Genomic DNA, 16,286 nt, shown 5'->3' on the forward strand with positions numbered 1-16,286 from the left:
GAATTGAACTTGGGACCTTGTGCTTGCGAGGCAGGAGGCAGAACCACTGAGCTAAATCCCCGGCCCCTTATGTATCTTATTAAAAAGATATTTAACAAAATAGTCAGGTGTGGTGGTGCATGCCTGTATTCCCAGCACTTGGGAGGCTGAGGCAGGAGGACTGCCACAAGTTCGAGGCCAGCCTGGGCTATGTGATGAGTTCAAGGCCAGCCTGAACTACATAGCAAGACCCTGTCTCAACAACCCCCTTCTCCCCAAAAGTTATTTATGAGAATAAAGGTGGTCCTTAAAATAGAATTTGGACTCTGGAAAATAATATATAAAGAGCACTTAGGGAAATATCCTAGTTAAAATACAGTAGAGAGAAAGTCAAAGGGAAAGAAGGCAAGGTAGTATATGGTGTGACGATTAACCAGGAGCTATTTAAGTTGGAGGTGTCAGCAGGAGTGGATGCCACCGAGGTGATGAATGGAGATTGAGTCACATTTAGATTTGCAAAGCAACAGCTCATTGATGACCTTGGGATATCCTTTTCAATGGCAAGGTGTAGGCAGAATCAATCTTCAGGGGATTCTAGAGTAAAAGAATAATTAGGAAATGAAGGCATTATTATGCATATTAGGCATTATTATGCATATTATTTGGGGAAAAAACTTTGAGCACAAAGGAGGGAGAGACAGGGCGCAGTCTGAATTTACTTCTTATCTCTAGTATATTTATTTGCTTTGTTTCCAGTGGTAAAAGAATTGGTGGTATCTGCTGGAAAAAGTGTCCAGATAACCCTGCCCAAGAATGAAGTTCAATTAAATGCATATGTTCTCCAAGAACCACAGCAAGGTAAAAAAAAAAAAAATCCGTTTCCATTTGGATACCATTTCAGTGTACAGTGATACCCACAGACTGCAGCTCACTCTTTACAGTTGTCCACTGAGGGTATGGGATGTGCTCTAACATGAGAGTATACGAGTGTCTGTAACACAAGATGTTATATACTATAGAGTGTGAGGTCATGGGCCTTGATATCAAGCCTGGGTTCAAATCCCAGCTCAGGCAGTCACTGGTTGAGTGATTTTAAGCAAATGACTTCTTTGAGTTTCTATTTCTCAGTAAAATTGGAGTAACAGTTCCTATTTCACAAGATTAGTTTAAGAAACAAATGAGATATTATAGAAATCACCTAGTTCAGTAACTATCATATAGCTGATGTTTATCAGTTGTAGGTCTTATATTTTAAGAACAAGAAACTGAGACTCAAATTAACCTGTTTAGCTGGGCATTGTGGTGCACACATGTAATCCAAGCTACTCGAGAGGATCACAATTTCAGGGCCAGCCTGCACAGTTTGTCTCGAAATAAAAAAATTCTGGGAATGTAGCTTAGTTTTAGAGTATTTGGCTAGCATGCACAAGGCCCTAGGTTCAATCAAAAATGATAGCAAAAAACCTCAATAGATTAACCTGTTCATTTTGGCCAAATAACTAGTAAATAGCAGATGTAGAACTTGGAGAGAAGTTATTCAGGATGATGGCTATTATGGTTGTATCATTTAAAAAATAAGCTTGGCTGGACATGGTGGCACATGCCTATAATCCCAGCACTTGGGAGGCTGAGGCAGGATGATCACCTCAAGTTTGAGGTCAGCCTGGGCTACATAATGAGTTCAAGGACAGTAGTACCTGAACTGTAGTGAGACCCTACACCGTGAGACCTTGTCTCAAAAACAAGGCTCAATTTGTGATACAAAAATTCAGATCTATAAAATATATAAATGAGTTAGTAGATAATTCACTGCTTAAGAAAACCTTTGTAAAGTGACTACCCTTTCACCTTTAAAGTGCATGTTAATATGCAAAAGTCTGACTTACAAATACAAGCAGGCACTCTTAAGATCCCTTATGACATGAGTGAAGCATTGGAAAATGATCTGGTTGGGTGTATGTTGTTGTCATTAAAAGATTAGTCAATCAGAATGTTCCTCTCTATTCAGGATAGGTCCTTCCAATTTTTCTTTTTTTTTTTTTTGGTTACCAGGGATTGAACTCAGGACCTTGCGTTTGTCAGGCAGGTGTGGCGCCACTGAGCTACATCCCCACCCTGGTCCTTCCAATTTATAAACACGTTTTCAAAATTCTTTATTTTGGGGCCTAATACCAGATAATGTATTTATACAAAAATATTTTCCTAGAATACAAATACCCCCTATATTCTGTATTTTTGTTCTCGAATTGAGATTTCTTTATCAACTTATTTCAGCTTCCTTTAGGTAGCTCTTTTCTTCCTTCCTTGGGTGGTAAGTTAACCTGAGTGGGGAGGAAAAGAACTGCTTTGAGCTGTGATTTCTTATACTTTCACTCTTTTGTGAAAGATATGGTGGGCTCTGCTGCATTTTTTTCTAGCCTGTATTTGTGTACACTTCTCAGAGTTACTATCATCTCGCAGGTCAGTATTACAAAAAACGTCAGTTCAGAAGCAGATTCTTTTCAACTCTCCTTTGCCCACATTCTTCAGCCTTCATCAGACGCATGAAGGTGGATGCATTCAAGCTTCCCATGGTTGGGGCCACTGAGGCAGGGCCAACTGTACAAGCTGTCCACCCCATTCCTGTCCTATGGCAACATGTTAGGATCCCTGTAGGGTTCAAAAGTCTGGTTTCGGAACTACTGCCCAAAAGCATTACAGTCAGCATTTTGCATAACAGACTTTCAGTCAGTTGTTCCTACCCTTGGGCAGATTTCTTCTTGTAAGAAGAAATCCCCTGAGCTTTTCTGTCCTAGGAATATCCTTTTTTTAAAAAATCTGTGTTGCTAGCCTTAGATATATATATATATTCTTTTTTTTTTTCAGTACCCGGGATCGAACTCAAGACCTTGTGCTTGCAAGACAGGTGCAGTGCCACTGAGCTAAATCCCTGGCCCTGCTAGCCTTAGATATTTTTTTTTAATACTATTTTTTACTATTTTTATCATTGTGTCCTCAATGTTAGCAAAGTTCATTTAACAAACATTTGGACAGATCAAATAAGTGAAACAAAGTTGTCATTTGAATCACACTTTGCAGTGATATCTGCTCCTTATTGAACAGAGGCTCTAAATACAGCACTACCTAGAATCTGACTGCAACAAGACCAGGTAAAGCATGGGTTCAGAAAAGCTTGGCTGAAACAGGGCTCACAGGAAGTGAGTTCCACAGCAGTGAGAAGGCAGCATCCTTCTGGTGATCTCATGTGATTCAGCTTCAATATTCTAGCCTTAGATATTATAAAATCATCAGCTCCCTAAACTGGTGTGAATCTGTTTTCTGTGTGGAAAAACTTCCCAAGTACAGCTGGGAGAAGTGTTTCTTAGCACAAGTGCTGCCTCTGCTGCTTCTCTGCTGCCCATGGTGAGCCTTTTGTGTGTACATTTGTGCAAGCAGCCAGGGCTAACGACTGGCCAGAAAAATACTAGTTTGACGGCAGAAGGAAGATCTTGAATCCCAAGGTCATAAATAAAATCTGGTTTTCAGACGAAGGATATCTTGGAATTAGGTTCTGCATTACAGCTTTAACATTTGAACTCATGAAAAGAAAAAAAAAATGACCACAACCTGCTAAGCATTTGGGTGCTTTTTTCTCTTTTACATAGTAACTTAAACTAAACCTTCCCACCAAATTCTACCTTTTCCTAGCCAGAAATTTTCTTTAACAAAAATTAAGACCACTTTTACTGGGGAGGGAGGGATTCTGCCCTTGTACTTCACAGTGATATCATCTGAGCTGCAAATGAGGACCATTAACTGCTTCATTTGGTCTTAATTAATTTCAGTGGGGCCTGTTTTAAATGGGCCATGCCCTACCAGCTTCTGCAGTGTGTTATTTAGCTCAGCAGGAAGAAGTAGCTCTTTTAACTCACCAGGGTGTGATGACCTCAGTGAGAGGAGCATTGTTAGCACTCTGTAAAAAAGCTATTTTCGAACCATGTTATTTAGAAGTCATTGCTGTTCTTTGTTGCAAAAGAAGTTTTGCAAGAAAATAGCCTTTGTTCTTGATGAGTTCATCTATAGAGGTTGGTAGGGCATATATTTTCAGTGAGATGCCACATCATGAGGAACCTGGAGTTTTTTGAAGGGAGGATTGGCCTGAGGGTGGGTAAGGGGCAGGAATGAGTTAGTTGGGAGAGAATGGAAAAAGTCCTAACTAGCCGAGTCAGCAGAATTCACCCTTTATTTCAGCAGATGGTTTGGTTTCTCTGTAGGTTTTGGGGTGCAATCTTTAAAACAAAGGCCTTGTCGGGATTTAGAGATTTATTATTGGCAGGCTTTAGAAAGATTTGTTATTGGCAGCCTTTTTTGTGTGTAGGTGTATGTTTTCATGATTTTTGTAACTGCCCTTCTATAGGAGAAACCTACACCTACAACTGGCAACTGATTACTCATCCTAAAGACTACAGTGGAGAAATGGAAGGGCAACATTCACAGTTCCTGAAACTATCTAAGGTGAATTTGCTTCCTTTCAACTGCCAGGCTTAGGAAGTTGACTGTTTTCTAAAATGGATAGTATAGAATTTTCTGTCCACACTTAAGTTGGGAACGATTTTCCAGAAGTGACTCCTCCAAAAATCTGACTGGCTGACATCCAGTGTTTGTTAGTGTATGATTCTCAAATTTTCATTTATGGTGAGAAGACTGTATGTACCAGCATGGTAGTGATAGCCGAAAATACACACTAAACAGATTTGAAGGGTAGCATAAGGATTTTAGAATTTGGGAGATAGACTAGATTATTTGTAGCCACATGACTGTGTATGTTGGCTCAGTCCCTTTGGGATTCAGTGTAATTATTAAGAGCCATAAAAATGTTCATATTCTTTGGCCTGGCAATCTCATTGATTTATTCATTCAACTGCTATTCATTGTATACTAGTTAGGAGGCTGCCATTTGGAATTAACTAGTGAGCTAATCATGTTAATATCCAAGAACAATAGTGTCTAGGTGACACTGACCGGAAGCAGGCAATTATAGCACTTGGTATACTAGGTCAGTGCATGGGGTCATTGGAGGTTTGGGGAGTTAGAGTGGATTTCTTAGAGTTTGCCTGCTTGGGTCATGAAAGGTGACTTCCTGGGTACAGGGTGGAGGGAGAATAACCCCGAGCAGAAGAAACAACATGTCCACCAGGCCAAAAAACACAAGAGAAATTTTGGGGAAAAGAAATGATATGTGTGGTTCAGCCTGCCTAGACCTCAGGTTGGACAAGAGCAGGGGCATACGTGAGTTGGAGAGATGCAGGGGCCAGATGAAAGACTCTTGCATGCCACGTTAAGGATTTGGAATCTTATGCAGAGGAAATAGAAAACTTTGAAAGGCTTTAAGCAGGGGAAAGCATTCAGATTTTTAGTTTAGAAAGCATACCTTGTACACAGATTGGAAGAGGTAAAACTCAAAATTGGAAGATCAATGAGTTAATCTATAGAAAAATTTAGGTGGAAATGATACTAAATAAAGTAAAAAAGTTAAATCAACAAAATTAAATTAAAACTACCTGTTGAGTTTATACCATGTACTCAATTTTTACTCCATTTTACTCAATTGTTTTTTAAATTTTCATAACATTCTCAAGATATAGGTATTTATATCTGTTTACAAGTGAAAAAACTAAAAATAAAAAAAGGAAGTAGTTTGGTCAAAGTTCATAGTACTATTAATTAGTAGGTTTGAGCCTGGCATGGTGGCATGTAATCCCATCTACTCGGGAGGCTGAGACAGGAGGATCACAGTTTAAGGACAGTTTGGGCAACTTAGTGAGATCCTATCTCAATAATAAAAAGGGCTGGGGATCTAGCTCCGTGGTAGAGCACTTGCCTAGCATGTGTTCAATCCCCAGCACTTAAAAAAACCCTACACCTTTCCACCTCTAAGCCCATGCTTTAATAACTGCTATGATAAGTGGTCAAGAAATAAGATGATAGCAGTGTGGATGAAGATGAGTGAGTGGGTTTGAGAAATAGTATGGAGGTCAACTTGATAAACTGTGATGGTCAAAAAATTGGGTTGAGGGGCTGGGGATTTAGCTCAGTGGTTCTGCTGTCGCTCCACAAGTGCAAGGACCTTAATTCGATCTCCGGTACCAAAAAAAAAAAAAAAAAAAAATTGGGTTGGAGTGGGCTGGGAAGAGAAGTTTAGAGAATTCTAGTTTTTTGACTTAGACATCTAGGTGAATATACACTGAAAGGAGGAGCATAGAAAGAGCAGTGAGTTTGAGGGATTGGGGCAGAGTAAATTTGAGGTACCAGTGAGACATGTGGGTGAAGTTGGTTCCATTAGGAGCTGGGAAAAGGGGCAAGAGATAAGTGTAGGATAGAGAGAGAAATTTGGATATCAGCCTCAGATAATAATTGAAGCCATAGTCATAGATAAGATCAATTAAGGAAAGTGTATGGAGTGAAGAAATAAGCAGGCTGAGGTTGGAATCTCAGGGCATGTTGTTATGTAAGGGGTGAAAGGAAATGGAAGGAAATGAGGTATGGGTATAAAAAGGAAAGCCCGGGAAGACAAGCATGACAAGGAGAAAGTGGTTAAAACTGCTACATGTAGTCAGTCAGTATTTAACCAAAGAAGATAATCGAAAGAAAGAAAGAAGAAAAGAGAAGAGGAGAAAGAAAGAAAAGAAAAGAAAGAATGCATTTTCCTCAAAGATGTTCATTATAGCATTAATCATAAAGGTAAAAATTTGGAAACAACCCAAGTAACCAAAAACATGGAAAGCTTAATTATTACACCTTTATTCACATAATATTCTGTAGTCATTAAGATAATATTGAAAAGATTTTTATCATAATGGGAAAAGGGCTTGTGCTAAATGAATAGAAGAAATAACAATAAAAAGTTTGTTATCTTGCATTTAGCTCCTCAATGGTAGGGTTACCTCCAAACTCCAAGTGCAGGGCAGTGACTGCTACATGATTGGTTTTCAGTACAGGTTTGTTCAATGAATGAACTATATAAAACTATTTTTTGTATGTAGTCAAGACCTGGAAGAAAACAAAAATATGAGTTGATATGTTGGAGGAGTGAAATTGTGGGTGATTTTAGAGGTTTTTTTCCCTTTTATATTATATTTATACATAGTAGAAATCATCAGGAGGGAAAAATATTCAGATATTTGGAAACTATTTGGTATTTTACAAGATGTTTTTCTTTGAAGAGATGATTATTTTAATTTCATAACTGTGAAGTAGGATGGTTGGGCCCTTAATGTTCTTTTCAGAAGAAAATGGGAGTACAGAGAGACTAAAATCCCTTCTGTTGTTCCAGAGGCAGCTAGTAATAAGATTCACATTAAAAGCTGTATGTCTTTTTAGTTTAACTCATTCTTTAATCTCTTTAGCTAGTTTATATTTTCTGTTTTGAAATTAGGGCAAGAAAAGAGTACAAGATTGAACATGAAAACCTCAGATATATGTTTTCATAAATACAGTTGCTGCTCTTTGTGGTTGTCTAAAAGATCTTGTCTCACCTCTGCAGCTGACTCCAGGCCTGTATGAGTTCAAAGTGATTGTAGATGGACAAAATGCCCATGGGGAAGGCCACGTGAATGTGACAGTAAAGCCAGGTATGTGTTTCCAGTCCTGCTGTGTTCCATTTCTCCCTTTGCAAGACTCCTGCGGAGACAGAGATCTGACTTTGAGGTTTTTAGTTGCCCTTCTCTTTTTTGTGATATATTTATTGGGCAATTCATGGTTCAGTATAATAAAAGGTTATAGCAACAAAGTACATATTTGTTCCAAGTATTCTAGTTGAACCACTGGGCTGGACAGGGAAGCATCAGCCACAAGTCCATTGTATAGCATGGTCAGAGCATAGCCTATTTACCCTCTGATAGAATTTTTCCAAGTGGGCTGTGCTGAGAAAGGACATGTGTTGTAGTTAAGAGACACAAGAAAGCCAAGAGTCCAAGAGAGGGATAGAGAAAGAGAACTAGCCAAGTGCCCAGCTCTCTGATCTCTTTCCAAAGATGTGGTCTTTGTACACAGAATTCTTCACTTAAACTCTACTAATCTCCAACCTGGAAACTAAATCCATCCTGTTGTTCTTTTTAAATGGTAGATCATAATGTAATAGCAAAGTGTCTTGTTTTACATTTTCAGAGAAATTTGGAAGAAATTGGAGAGTGGCACATGTACTACCTCAGAGTAGCACTGTTTTCTTTCTTTGTTAGTAGTAGATTTTCTTTTCATTCCTTTAGCTTTGTAGCCAAGATAATCTTCTCACCTTAAAAACATGACCAGTGGTGGGCTGGGGATTTAGCTCAGTGGTTCTTCCGCCTGCCTCAAAAGCACAAGGTCCCGAGTTCGATCCCCAGTACCAAAAAACACAAAAAACAAACAAACATGACCAGTGGGCTGGGGATGTATCTCAGAGGTAGAGCACTTGCCCAGCATGAGTGAAGCCCTGGGTTCCATTGGACCAAGAAAATCAGCCTCAGGTTTATTTGGTCATTTCTAAAAGAAAGGCCACTAGAGTTGTAGCTCACAGTCATTTGGGTGAACTAGAGCAGTTTGTGAGCTTCCCTTCCCTCAGCCATAGTCACCTCACACACAGTCAACTCAGGGATGGTTGAACAATCACTCATTATCTTTTCAGCACAGCCTGTGCCCAGGGATGGTTTGCTTGCCAAGGTTTTTATTGCACAAAGCTTGTTTGTTATCCATCTCTAGGCAGGCTGGCCTGAATGCAGTTACTGGCTCCTATAGAATTTTTCATGAGGTAGATACACATGAGCATTAAAAGGATACATGGGATGTGGTCTTAAGAATGGTGAGGATTTGAAGAGGCCTGTGCATTCCCAGGTGTCTTGTCTTGTGACTTTCCTATCTGGCAAGGCTTCAAATATCAGTTATGTAATAGAAAGTGATTTGCAGTCTACTCAGATGTAGCCTGCCCCTCCTATAACTCGTAAAGCTTCTCTCCAAATCCTTCCGGGTTGCTGTCTTCTAGAGCCCCGTAAGAATCAGCCTCCTGTTGCCATTGTTTCACCTCAGTTCCAAGAGATCTCTCTGCCAACTACTTCTACAGTCATTGATGGCAGCCGTGAGTATTGTCTAAGTTCAATGTTACAGAGAACATTTACTGTGTATTCTCAGAAACTCTGGCAGAAGATTTAGGGCCAGCGATGTCTGCATTCTACTTAGACCAGTCTTCTTGATTATGTTATGGGAAGCTTGGCACTCTGAAGCATCTGATTAGGAAGTAACCAGCCAGACAGGCCCTAATTAAAAATCCCATATAGTTTGTTTGAAGCAATACTTCTGCTCTAAAATGGTAAGAAGGTGAGATTATGCATATAGTTAGAATTATAGGGGGCTGGGGATTTAGCTCAGTGGTTCTGCCGCCTGCCTCGCAAGTGCAAGGTCCAGAGTTTGATCCCCAGTACCAAAAAACAAAAAAAACTACATATAGAATTATGTTAGTTGAAACTGGCTAATTTTCAGATTTGCTTGGATAGTTTCTTTTCTTGGTTGTAGTAACCAAGTTCCTTGCTATCATGAGAAGATAAACAGCTAAGAGGCCTGGCCTAGCAGCTCTCACCCAGGCCTGACCACCTCACAAGATTGTTGTCGGCCACCTGCTGGAGAAACTCGGTGGTGTGCTGGCACTCCACACCCTGCCTGGCTCTCTAACATTTTCCTCTTCAGGGTAGTGTCACTTGAGGAGCGGTGGGAGAGGATTTCTGAGTCTTTGTTCTTGATCCTGGCTGTGTGTGTGCTTGTCCTCTCACCAGAATTTGTTTTGTTTTGTTTTTGAGCTCTCTTGAGGCCCCATTATTTTGACTGTATTGGTACTGACAGACGTTTTTGTCAGAGGCAGTCACTGCCTTGGCAGAGGACTCTATAGCAAGGTTGGCATTTCTGTTGAGGGTTCTGGTAAGAAGAATAGGAGAACAGCAGGCCAGCATAGAAGAGAGAACAGGAAGAAGCACCTGTCAGAGAAAATGGTAGAAAGAGTTCCCATGGAACTGTGTTGTTTTATAGTTTTGAATAGGTCAGTGTTAAATAATATATAAAGATGTCCAGTGAAAAGAATCATACCATCCCTGACTTTCAACTGTCCGGTTTTATTCCAGACAGCCAATGGTATCATTATTCTATATGTCCTTCCAAAGATAGGTCATGCATATGGAGAAAACACATATATAGTATTCGCCCCCCTTGTTTATACAAATGACAATATATTATATGGATTTGTATGCAGTATATTTTTTCTATGTTAGATAATTTTTCTGAATTAATACATGAAATTCATCCTTGTAATGATTATAAAGCATTCCATTATATGGGTGTATAATTTCATTATATACTTGTTTTTTATCTGATAGGTTTGAAAATGGTATTGCAAGTATAATTTTAATTTGTATTTCTTTTTGTGAAGTTGGGTATGTTTTCATGTGTTTACAATTATTGATTTTCTTTTTTTTCATATAGTAGCATTTTAATAAGAGGTTTCATATGGTGGAGTCCTTGGAAAACTACACAGTGAAATATTCACAGATAGGCAGAATGTCTCAGTATTTCTAGGGAAGAAACATTCTAGGGAGAGTCTTGTAATTTCCTGAAGTTTTCCTGGCTTTGACTCTCTGGATAGTTGCTTTGGTTTGTGAAATAAATTGGATAAGTGCTGGGACCCAGGATTCTCATGTTGTAGCTGATGTTCTTTGTGGTTCAGAAAGCACTGATGATGATAAAATCGTCCAGTACCACTGGGAGGAACTTAAGGGGCCTCTGAGAGAAGAGAAGATTTCTGAAGATACAGCCATATTAAAACTAAGCAAGCTCGTCCCTGGGAACTACACCTTCAGGTAAATTTGAATTCAGCTTCAAGTTGACCACATTGTGCGCCCTGCCATAGGTTTTACATGCTTGCAGGAGGGACTCTGACAAATATCAGTTCATTGTGGAGTTGCTTAATCATGCACCCTTTGTTCCACTGGATCCCCAAGTCACATGGTTCTTGTGATCACTACAGTGGTAGCTTTTTAGGACACAGTCCTTGCCTAGTAGAGCAGGACCTGCCACAGTTTGTACTTCTCAAAGCTTTCCCTGGTAGATCTCCAAACGTCTTCTAGGATCTCTGCATTAAGTGAAAGGACCCATCTTCTTTGCATTTTCTCAGGTAAAATCTAGACGAAATTTTCTCCCATATTGTTTCTTCCCTTTGGGAAATGTTTCTTTTCTCTTAGCATGCTTCAGAAATCTGTACTTTTGAATAGTGGTTTATTTCAATATGATTTGTAGGATCTTTCTTTAATGGGAGTTTTTAGAGAATTTGATTAAAGAAAGTGCTCTGGGAAACTAGTATTGACATTTTAGAACGTGCTTCATAAAGCTTTAAGGCTGACTCTAGTGTAATCCTGGTATTTACACAATTCCTTTCATGTTACAAAGCTCTTATACATTACTATATAGAGACAATACTGTCCTCATTCTATAGCTAGAAAAATGAAGCTGCTTGTATTTAATGACTTCTCTGAGATACCACAGAAGTTAAAGCATATTTCCTAACCCTCAAGCCAGGGTTCATTCTACTTCACTCCTTCACTTGATCCACATAAATTTTGTTTATGCTTCTTTGAATGCCCTTATCAATCTGTTGAAATTCTGCCATCCTTAAAGACTTGTTCAGTTTTCCATGAAACCCTACAAGACCCCTCTAGGAGGAGAGACTATGGCTTCCTCTTACCCTGTTGTGCTCCATGCCTCACTGACACCTCCTATAGTGTGGCACTTATTCATGGGTGTCTGTCTTCCTGTGGTCCTGAGATTTATCAAGCTTTAGACGCTGCTGGGGACACAGAGATGAGTGTTTTAGCACAAACCTTTCCATATACATCAGTATGCAAGTTGTGACGTAGCAGCATTCTCTCTCCCCAACTCAAGGCTTCAAGTGAGTGGAAATAACTTCCCATCCAATAAGATTGGAGACTTCTCATTGGTTTAAAATGAAAATTTGAGTTGATTTTTTTCCGTAGACATCTAATATGGGAAATTTTCTACTTACGGAATTTAGCCTAGGCTGAGTTGATCCTTTTTTAAAAAATCGTAAGAATAATAGCTGATATTTCTTGAACATTTATTATATGCTAAGTTCTATTCTGAGCTCTTTGCTTATGGCATCTCATATAATCCTTCTGTGGTTACTCTTATTTTACAGATTAGGAAATTTGGGCACTAAGAGGTTAAATATTGTCATGAAACAGTCTGACTTCAGAGTTTGAGCTTTTAAATGTAATGAGTTGGGCATAGTCGCTCATGCCTGTAATCCCAGTACTCAGAGGCAGGAGGATCACTGTCGGCCTGAACTACATAGTGAGGCCCAGTCTCAAAACAAGCAAACAAAAACAAAACAAAACAACACCCCCACACACACACACAATGTAAGCCTACAATTTGTTGGGTGGATGGAATACTGTACTAGATCAATTCTTTTTTTCTAGTCCTGCTTTTTAAAAAATTTTAATCTGTGACATGATTGGATTGGACTGAATTTGCTGTAAAGTCTAATCTGACTGTAGTTCACTTGCTATCTCCTTTCTCCTGCTTTTATATGGCAGTGGTCTTTTCCTGGCCCTGCAGTTAGCTGCTCGTTGGTTTCAGAACTCTTTAGGATGAAAGTGCAATGGACAGCTGTCATTTTTCTGTCTATTAACTCGCTTCTGTACTGGCACATGAGACAAATGGGGTATGTTAACAACGATGATGACAGCAACACACCTGGGGAAACAACAGAGAAATTGGGAAAGAGGCAAAACACCTGTGATTTTCCTTTTCCAATACTTTCGGATTTGTACATGTATGCATGTCCCAGGGTTTTGTGCTTTTTCCCTAAAGGCCATAGTAATATCCCCTTCAGACCACAGGTGAAAGGGAAGGTTGTAGATAAAACCCCACAGATGTCTGGCTCTCTCTGAGGCTGGTGGTGAAATTTAAACAAATTACATGTCTTTTCTATGCCTTTCCTGTTGGCGAAATGGAATCATCCCAAACCTCCTTGCTTGCTTATGTTCACATTCTGAGGTGGCATGAGAAGCTTTAGGCTGTTCAGCTGGAAGGCATCATTTAGGTAAAAGCCTGTTCTTATAAAAGAACATTTTTTTCTCTTTTAAATCCTGTTTTTCACTGGCACAAACTGTGGGCCTGTTGCATAGGAGAATTCATTTCTATCTCAAGCTCCTGCCTTACTGGAGCCAGCACTCCTGGTCCGTCCCAGGGGCTGGGTGCACAGGTTACCCATCCTTGTGATATGCAGACAGCTTAAACGCTCCATGGGGGCCACCTGCTACAGACAGTGTGTTCTATGTAGCGTGGTACCTTGGAACTCCATGGAACCAGGGGCCAGGGATTCTCTTCTTGAGATTGGGCTTGCATCTTGGCTCACAGTGTCATGCTGGGCAGATGACTTAGAAAGGCCCCTGCAGAGTGACTGTGTATATACTCTCTGTGGCTGTTGTGAAAGGTGTATCAGACAGTGCTTGTAAGGTCTCAGCATACAGGTGAGCATAGGCTGCAGAGCAAGCTGGTGCTGGGGGTGTATTGCCTGCATTCAGATTCTGAGTCCGCTACTGTTAAGCTCTGTGACCTTGGCAAGTTACTCTGCCTCTTTGCCTTAGTTTCCTCATATTGTAAGGAGTAAGATGAAGATACTACTGTACATAACTTTTCTGTGGATTCAGTGAGGTACAAAGCACTTGGAACAGTGCCTGGCACATAGTAAACCTTCAATCAGTGTTATCTTCTGTTATTACTCTCTGCTTCCTAAGGAGACTGGGTAAGAGTAGGTGATCCTGTTAACCTGGTATTTCTCTAGTCTTGATTTTCAGTCCTCTAGTTTTATTCCTCTTCCCTTAAACCCATCTGTTCATTGCTCTGCTCTTTCTACCTTGATAGCTTGACTGTGGTAGACTCTGATGGAGCTACCAACTCCACCACTGCAAACCTGACTGTGAACAAAGCTGTGGACTACCCCCCTGTGGCCAATGCAGGCCCCAACCAAGTGATCACCCTGCCTCAAAACTCCATCACCCTATTTGGAAACCAGAGCACTGATGACCATGGTATCACCAGCTATGAGTGGTCTCTTAGCCCAAACAGCAAAGGAAAAGTGGTGGAGATGCAGGTAGGAGGGAGTGTTTCCTGGCTTCTTTTGCTTGGGGGACATATTGCTGCTGGATTGGGTCACCCATCCAGGGTTTATTTCTGTTCCATTTTAATTACTAAAGTCAGATTTGTGCATTTAGATTTTTTAAAAATCCAAAAACAAATCCAGAAAGTTTTAGGGGCCTGGAGCCTTTGATTAATGGGTTAGCAACCATCATTTTCCCCAGTACAGGAGACCAGGGGACATTCTACTACTGAGCTACATCTCCACCTCACCCCCATTTTTTTTTTCTTTTTTTCTTACTTTGAGACAGAGTCTCACTAAGTTGCCCAGACTGGGCTTGAACTTGCAATCCTCCTGCCTCAGCCTTCCAAGTAGCTGGGATTACACTTCTGTGCCACCATGCCTGGCTCAAGCAATAATCTTTATCTTAAACCTTTAGCATTAGAAGAAAAGGTTGGATGAGAAACACAGTTGTTCTTGGTGACTGTAGAGAGTCAAATTACTTACAAGCTACTAGGGTACTAATCAGTGGGCTCTGTCAGCAGTCAGAGTAAACGGTCTAACTAGAGGATATCATCTCTCTGGAGATATTTAACAGGAGACTTGATGTGTCATAAGGCAGGTCACATTTCTTTTTTTTAAGTAAATAAAAAAAAACTAGATGGGGTTGGTGGTGAGCCAGGGAGCTGAAGCCCGAGTGCAGGGGTCCTCTGCTCTTTTGGTTCCAGTGGATACTGCTACCTGGAAGTGTGGTCCCACTGTGGCCTATTAGTCCAGCTTTTCAAAAGCAGTCAGAAATTGGGAACTTTGTGTAAAATTTCCAAATTTTTAGATACTACAGGCCAAACAAAGTGTCTGCAGGCTGAATTCAGCCCACAGGCCACCAGTTTTTACCTAATATTCTACAGGAAGTTCCTGCATTGGAAATTTGCCCTAAATTACTTATAGTGTTCCTTCTCATACCCAGGATTCTCTTTTTCTAGATGTGAGGCAGGACTTAAAGCTCACAGTATACCTGGACTCAGTTCATGTATTGTGTTAGAGTTCTCTGCTGTTGCAGAATCTGTATAGATTCCTGTTAGCAAGATGTCTCATGATGTCTGATTCAATAGTCATTAGTTACGCTGAACGGGGCGGTAATAGCCAAATACTAACTGAGGTTTAGAAAACTGATATAATAATTTCTACCAGAGTAAGAATTACTGTGGGATGTGGGGATTCTGCAAGTCCACTTTTCCACCTCTGACTTTCTATGTGTAGGGTGTGAGAACACCAACCCTACAGCTCTCTGCAATGCAAGAAGGAGACTATACCTACGAACTCACAGTGACTGACACGATAGGACAGCAGGCCACTGCTCAAGTGACTGTTATTGTGCAGCCTGGTAAGTTCCCTTCTTGGGGTTCAGGCTCTTCTAATGGCTGGTCCCTTTCACTTTGGGGATAGGAGGGCTTGGGCTCTGAGCTGTATGAGAGTAGAAACAGAAGGCACCAAGCTACAGGGCCTCTGAGAACAACTTCTTTCATCGATTCCCCTTGTCCTTTCTCCATAGCTAGAGATCAAGAGTACTTCCAAGCCTCAGGTTGTGCCCTTTCCTTGCCTAGTTATCAACCTAGGAGGTGGAATCTGTGCCATCTCAAATCTTACCATGTTTTTTTAAGGGCCAGCTTAAAACCCATTTCCTCAGGAAAGTCCTGTCTTCATTCAAGCCCTACAGAATTAGATTTCACATGTAGCATGACACTTAGCATGTTGTAATACATTCCTGTATTCTCTCATGTTTCTTTCAGAATTGTTTGATATACAGCTGGGCGTGGTGGCACACACCTGTAATCTCAGCACTTGGGGAAGTTGAGGCAGGAGCGTCACAAGTTCAAGCCCAGCCTGGGCAACTTAGTGACTTAGGGAGACCCTGCCTCAGAATTTTAAAAAATTAAAAGGTCTGGGCACATAGCTCAGTATAAAGGCTCTGGGTTCAATCCCCGGTATCAAGAAGAAAAAAAGAATTGTTTGGTATGTTTCAAGATATTCACTGTGAGCTCCCCACTGGTATCCAATTCTCCCGCACATCCAACAGTGCTGTGGGCTCAGGGGCAGAGTTCCTGTGGCTACCAGAACAGATGCTCCATTGTGTCCTCTCCAGTTCCACCTGGAT

The 16,286-nt window shown here is 40.6% G+C and overlaps 1 protein-coding gene across 4 annotated transcripts in view; it reads left to right on the forward strand.

The window, feature by feature from the left end:
• Window positions 1-16,286, forward strand: part of Kiaa0319l (KIAA0319 like) — a 111,332-nt gene that overhangs the window by 76,231 nt on the left and 18,815 nt on the right. For all 4 annotated transcript variants that reach the window (XM_004850922.4, XM_013074339.3, XM_004850924.3 and 1 more), the window contains exons 5-11: window positions 736-837; window positions 4,376-4,473; window positions 7,502-7,589; window positions 8,975-9,067; window positions 10,700-10,832; window positions 13,918-14,146; window positions 15,392-15,515. In XM_004850922.4, coding sequence (XP_004850979.2) covers window positions 736-837; window positions 4,376-4,473; window positions 7,502-7,589; window positions 8,975-9,067; window positions 10,700-10,832; window positions 13,918-14,146; window positions 15,392-15,515 — 867 coding nt within the window. The remainder of the gene's footprint in view (window positions 1-735; window positions 838-4,375; window positions 4,474-7,501; window positions 7,590-8,974; window positions 9,068-10,699; window positions 10,833-13,917; window positions 14,147-15,391; window positions 15,516-16,286) is intronic.

This window comes from Heterocephalus glaber, unplaced genomic scaffold (assembly GCF_053883595.1).
Source record: "Heterocephalus glaber isolate CG9 unplaced genomic scaffold, H.glaber_assembly_v1.0 deba00001452, whole genome shotgun sequence".
Taxonomy (NCBI): domain Eukaryota; kingdom Metazoa; phylum Chordata; class Mammalia; order Rodentia; family Bathyergidae; genus Heterocephalus; species Heterocephalus glaber.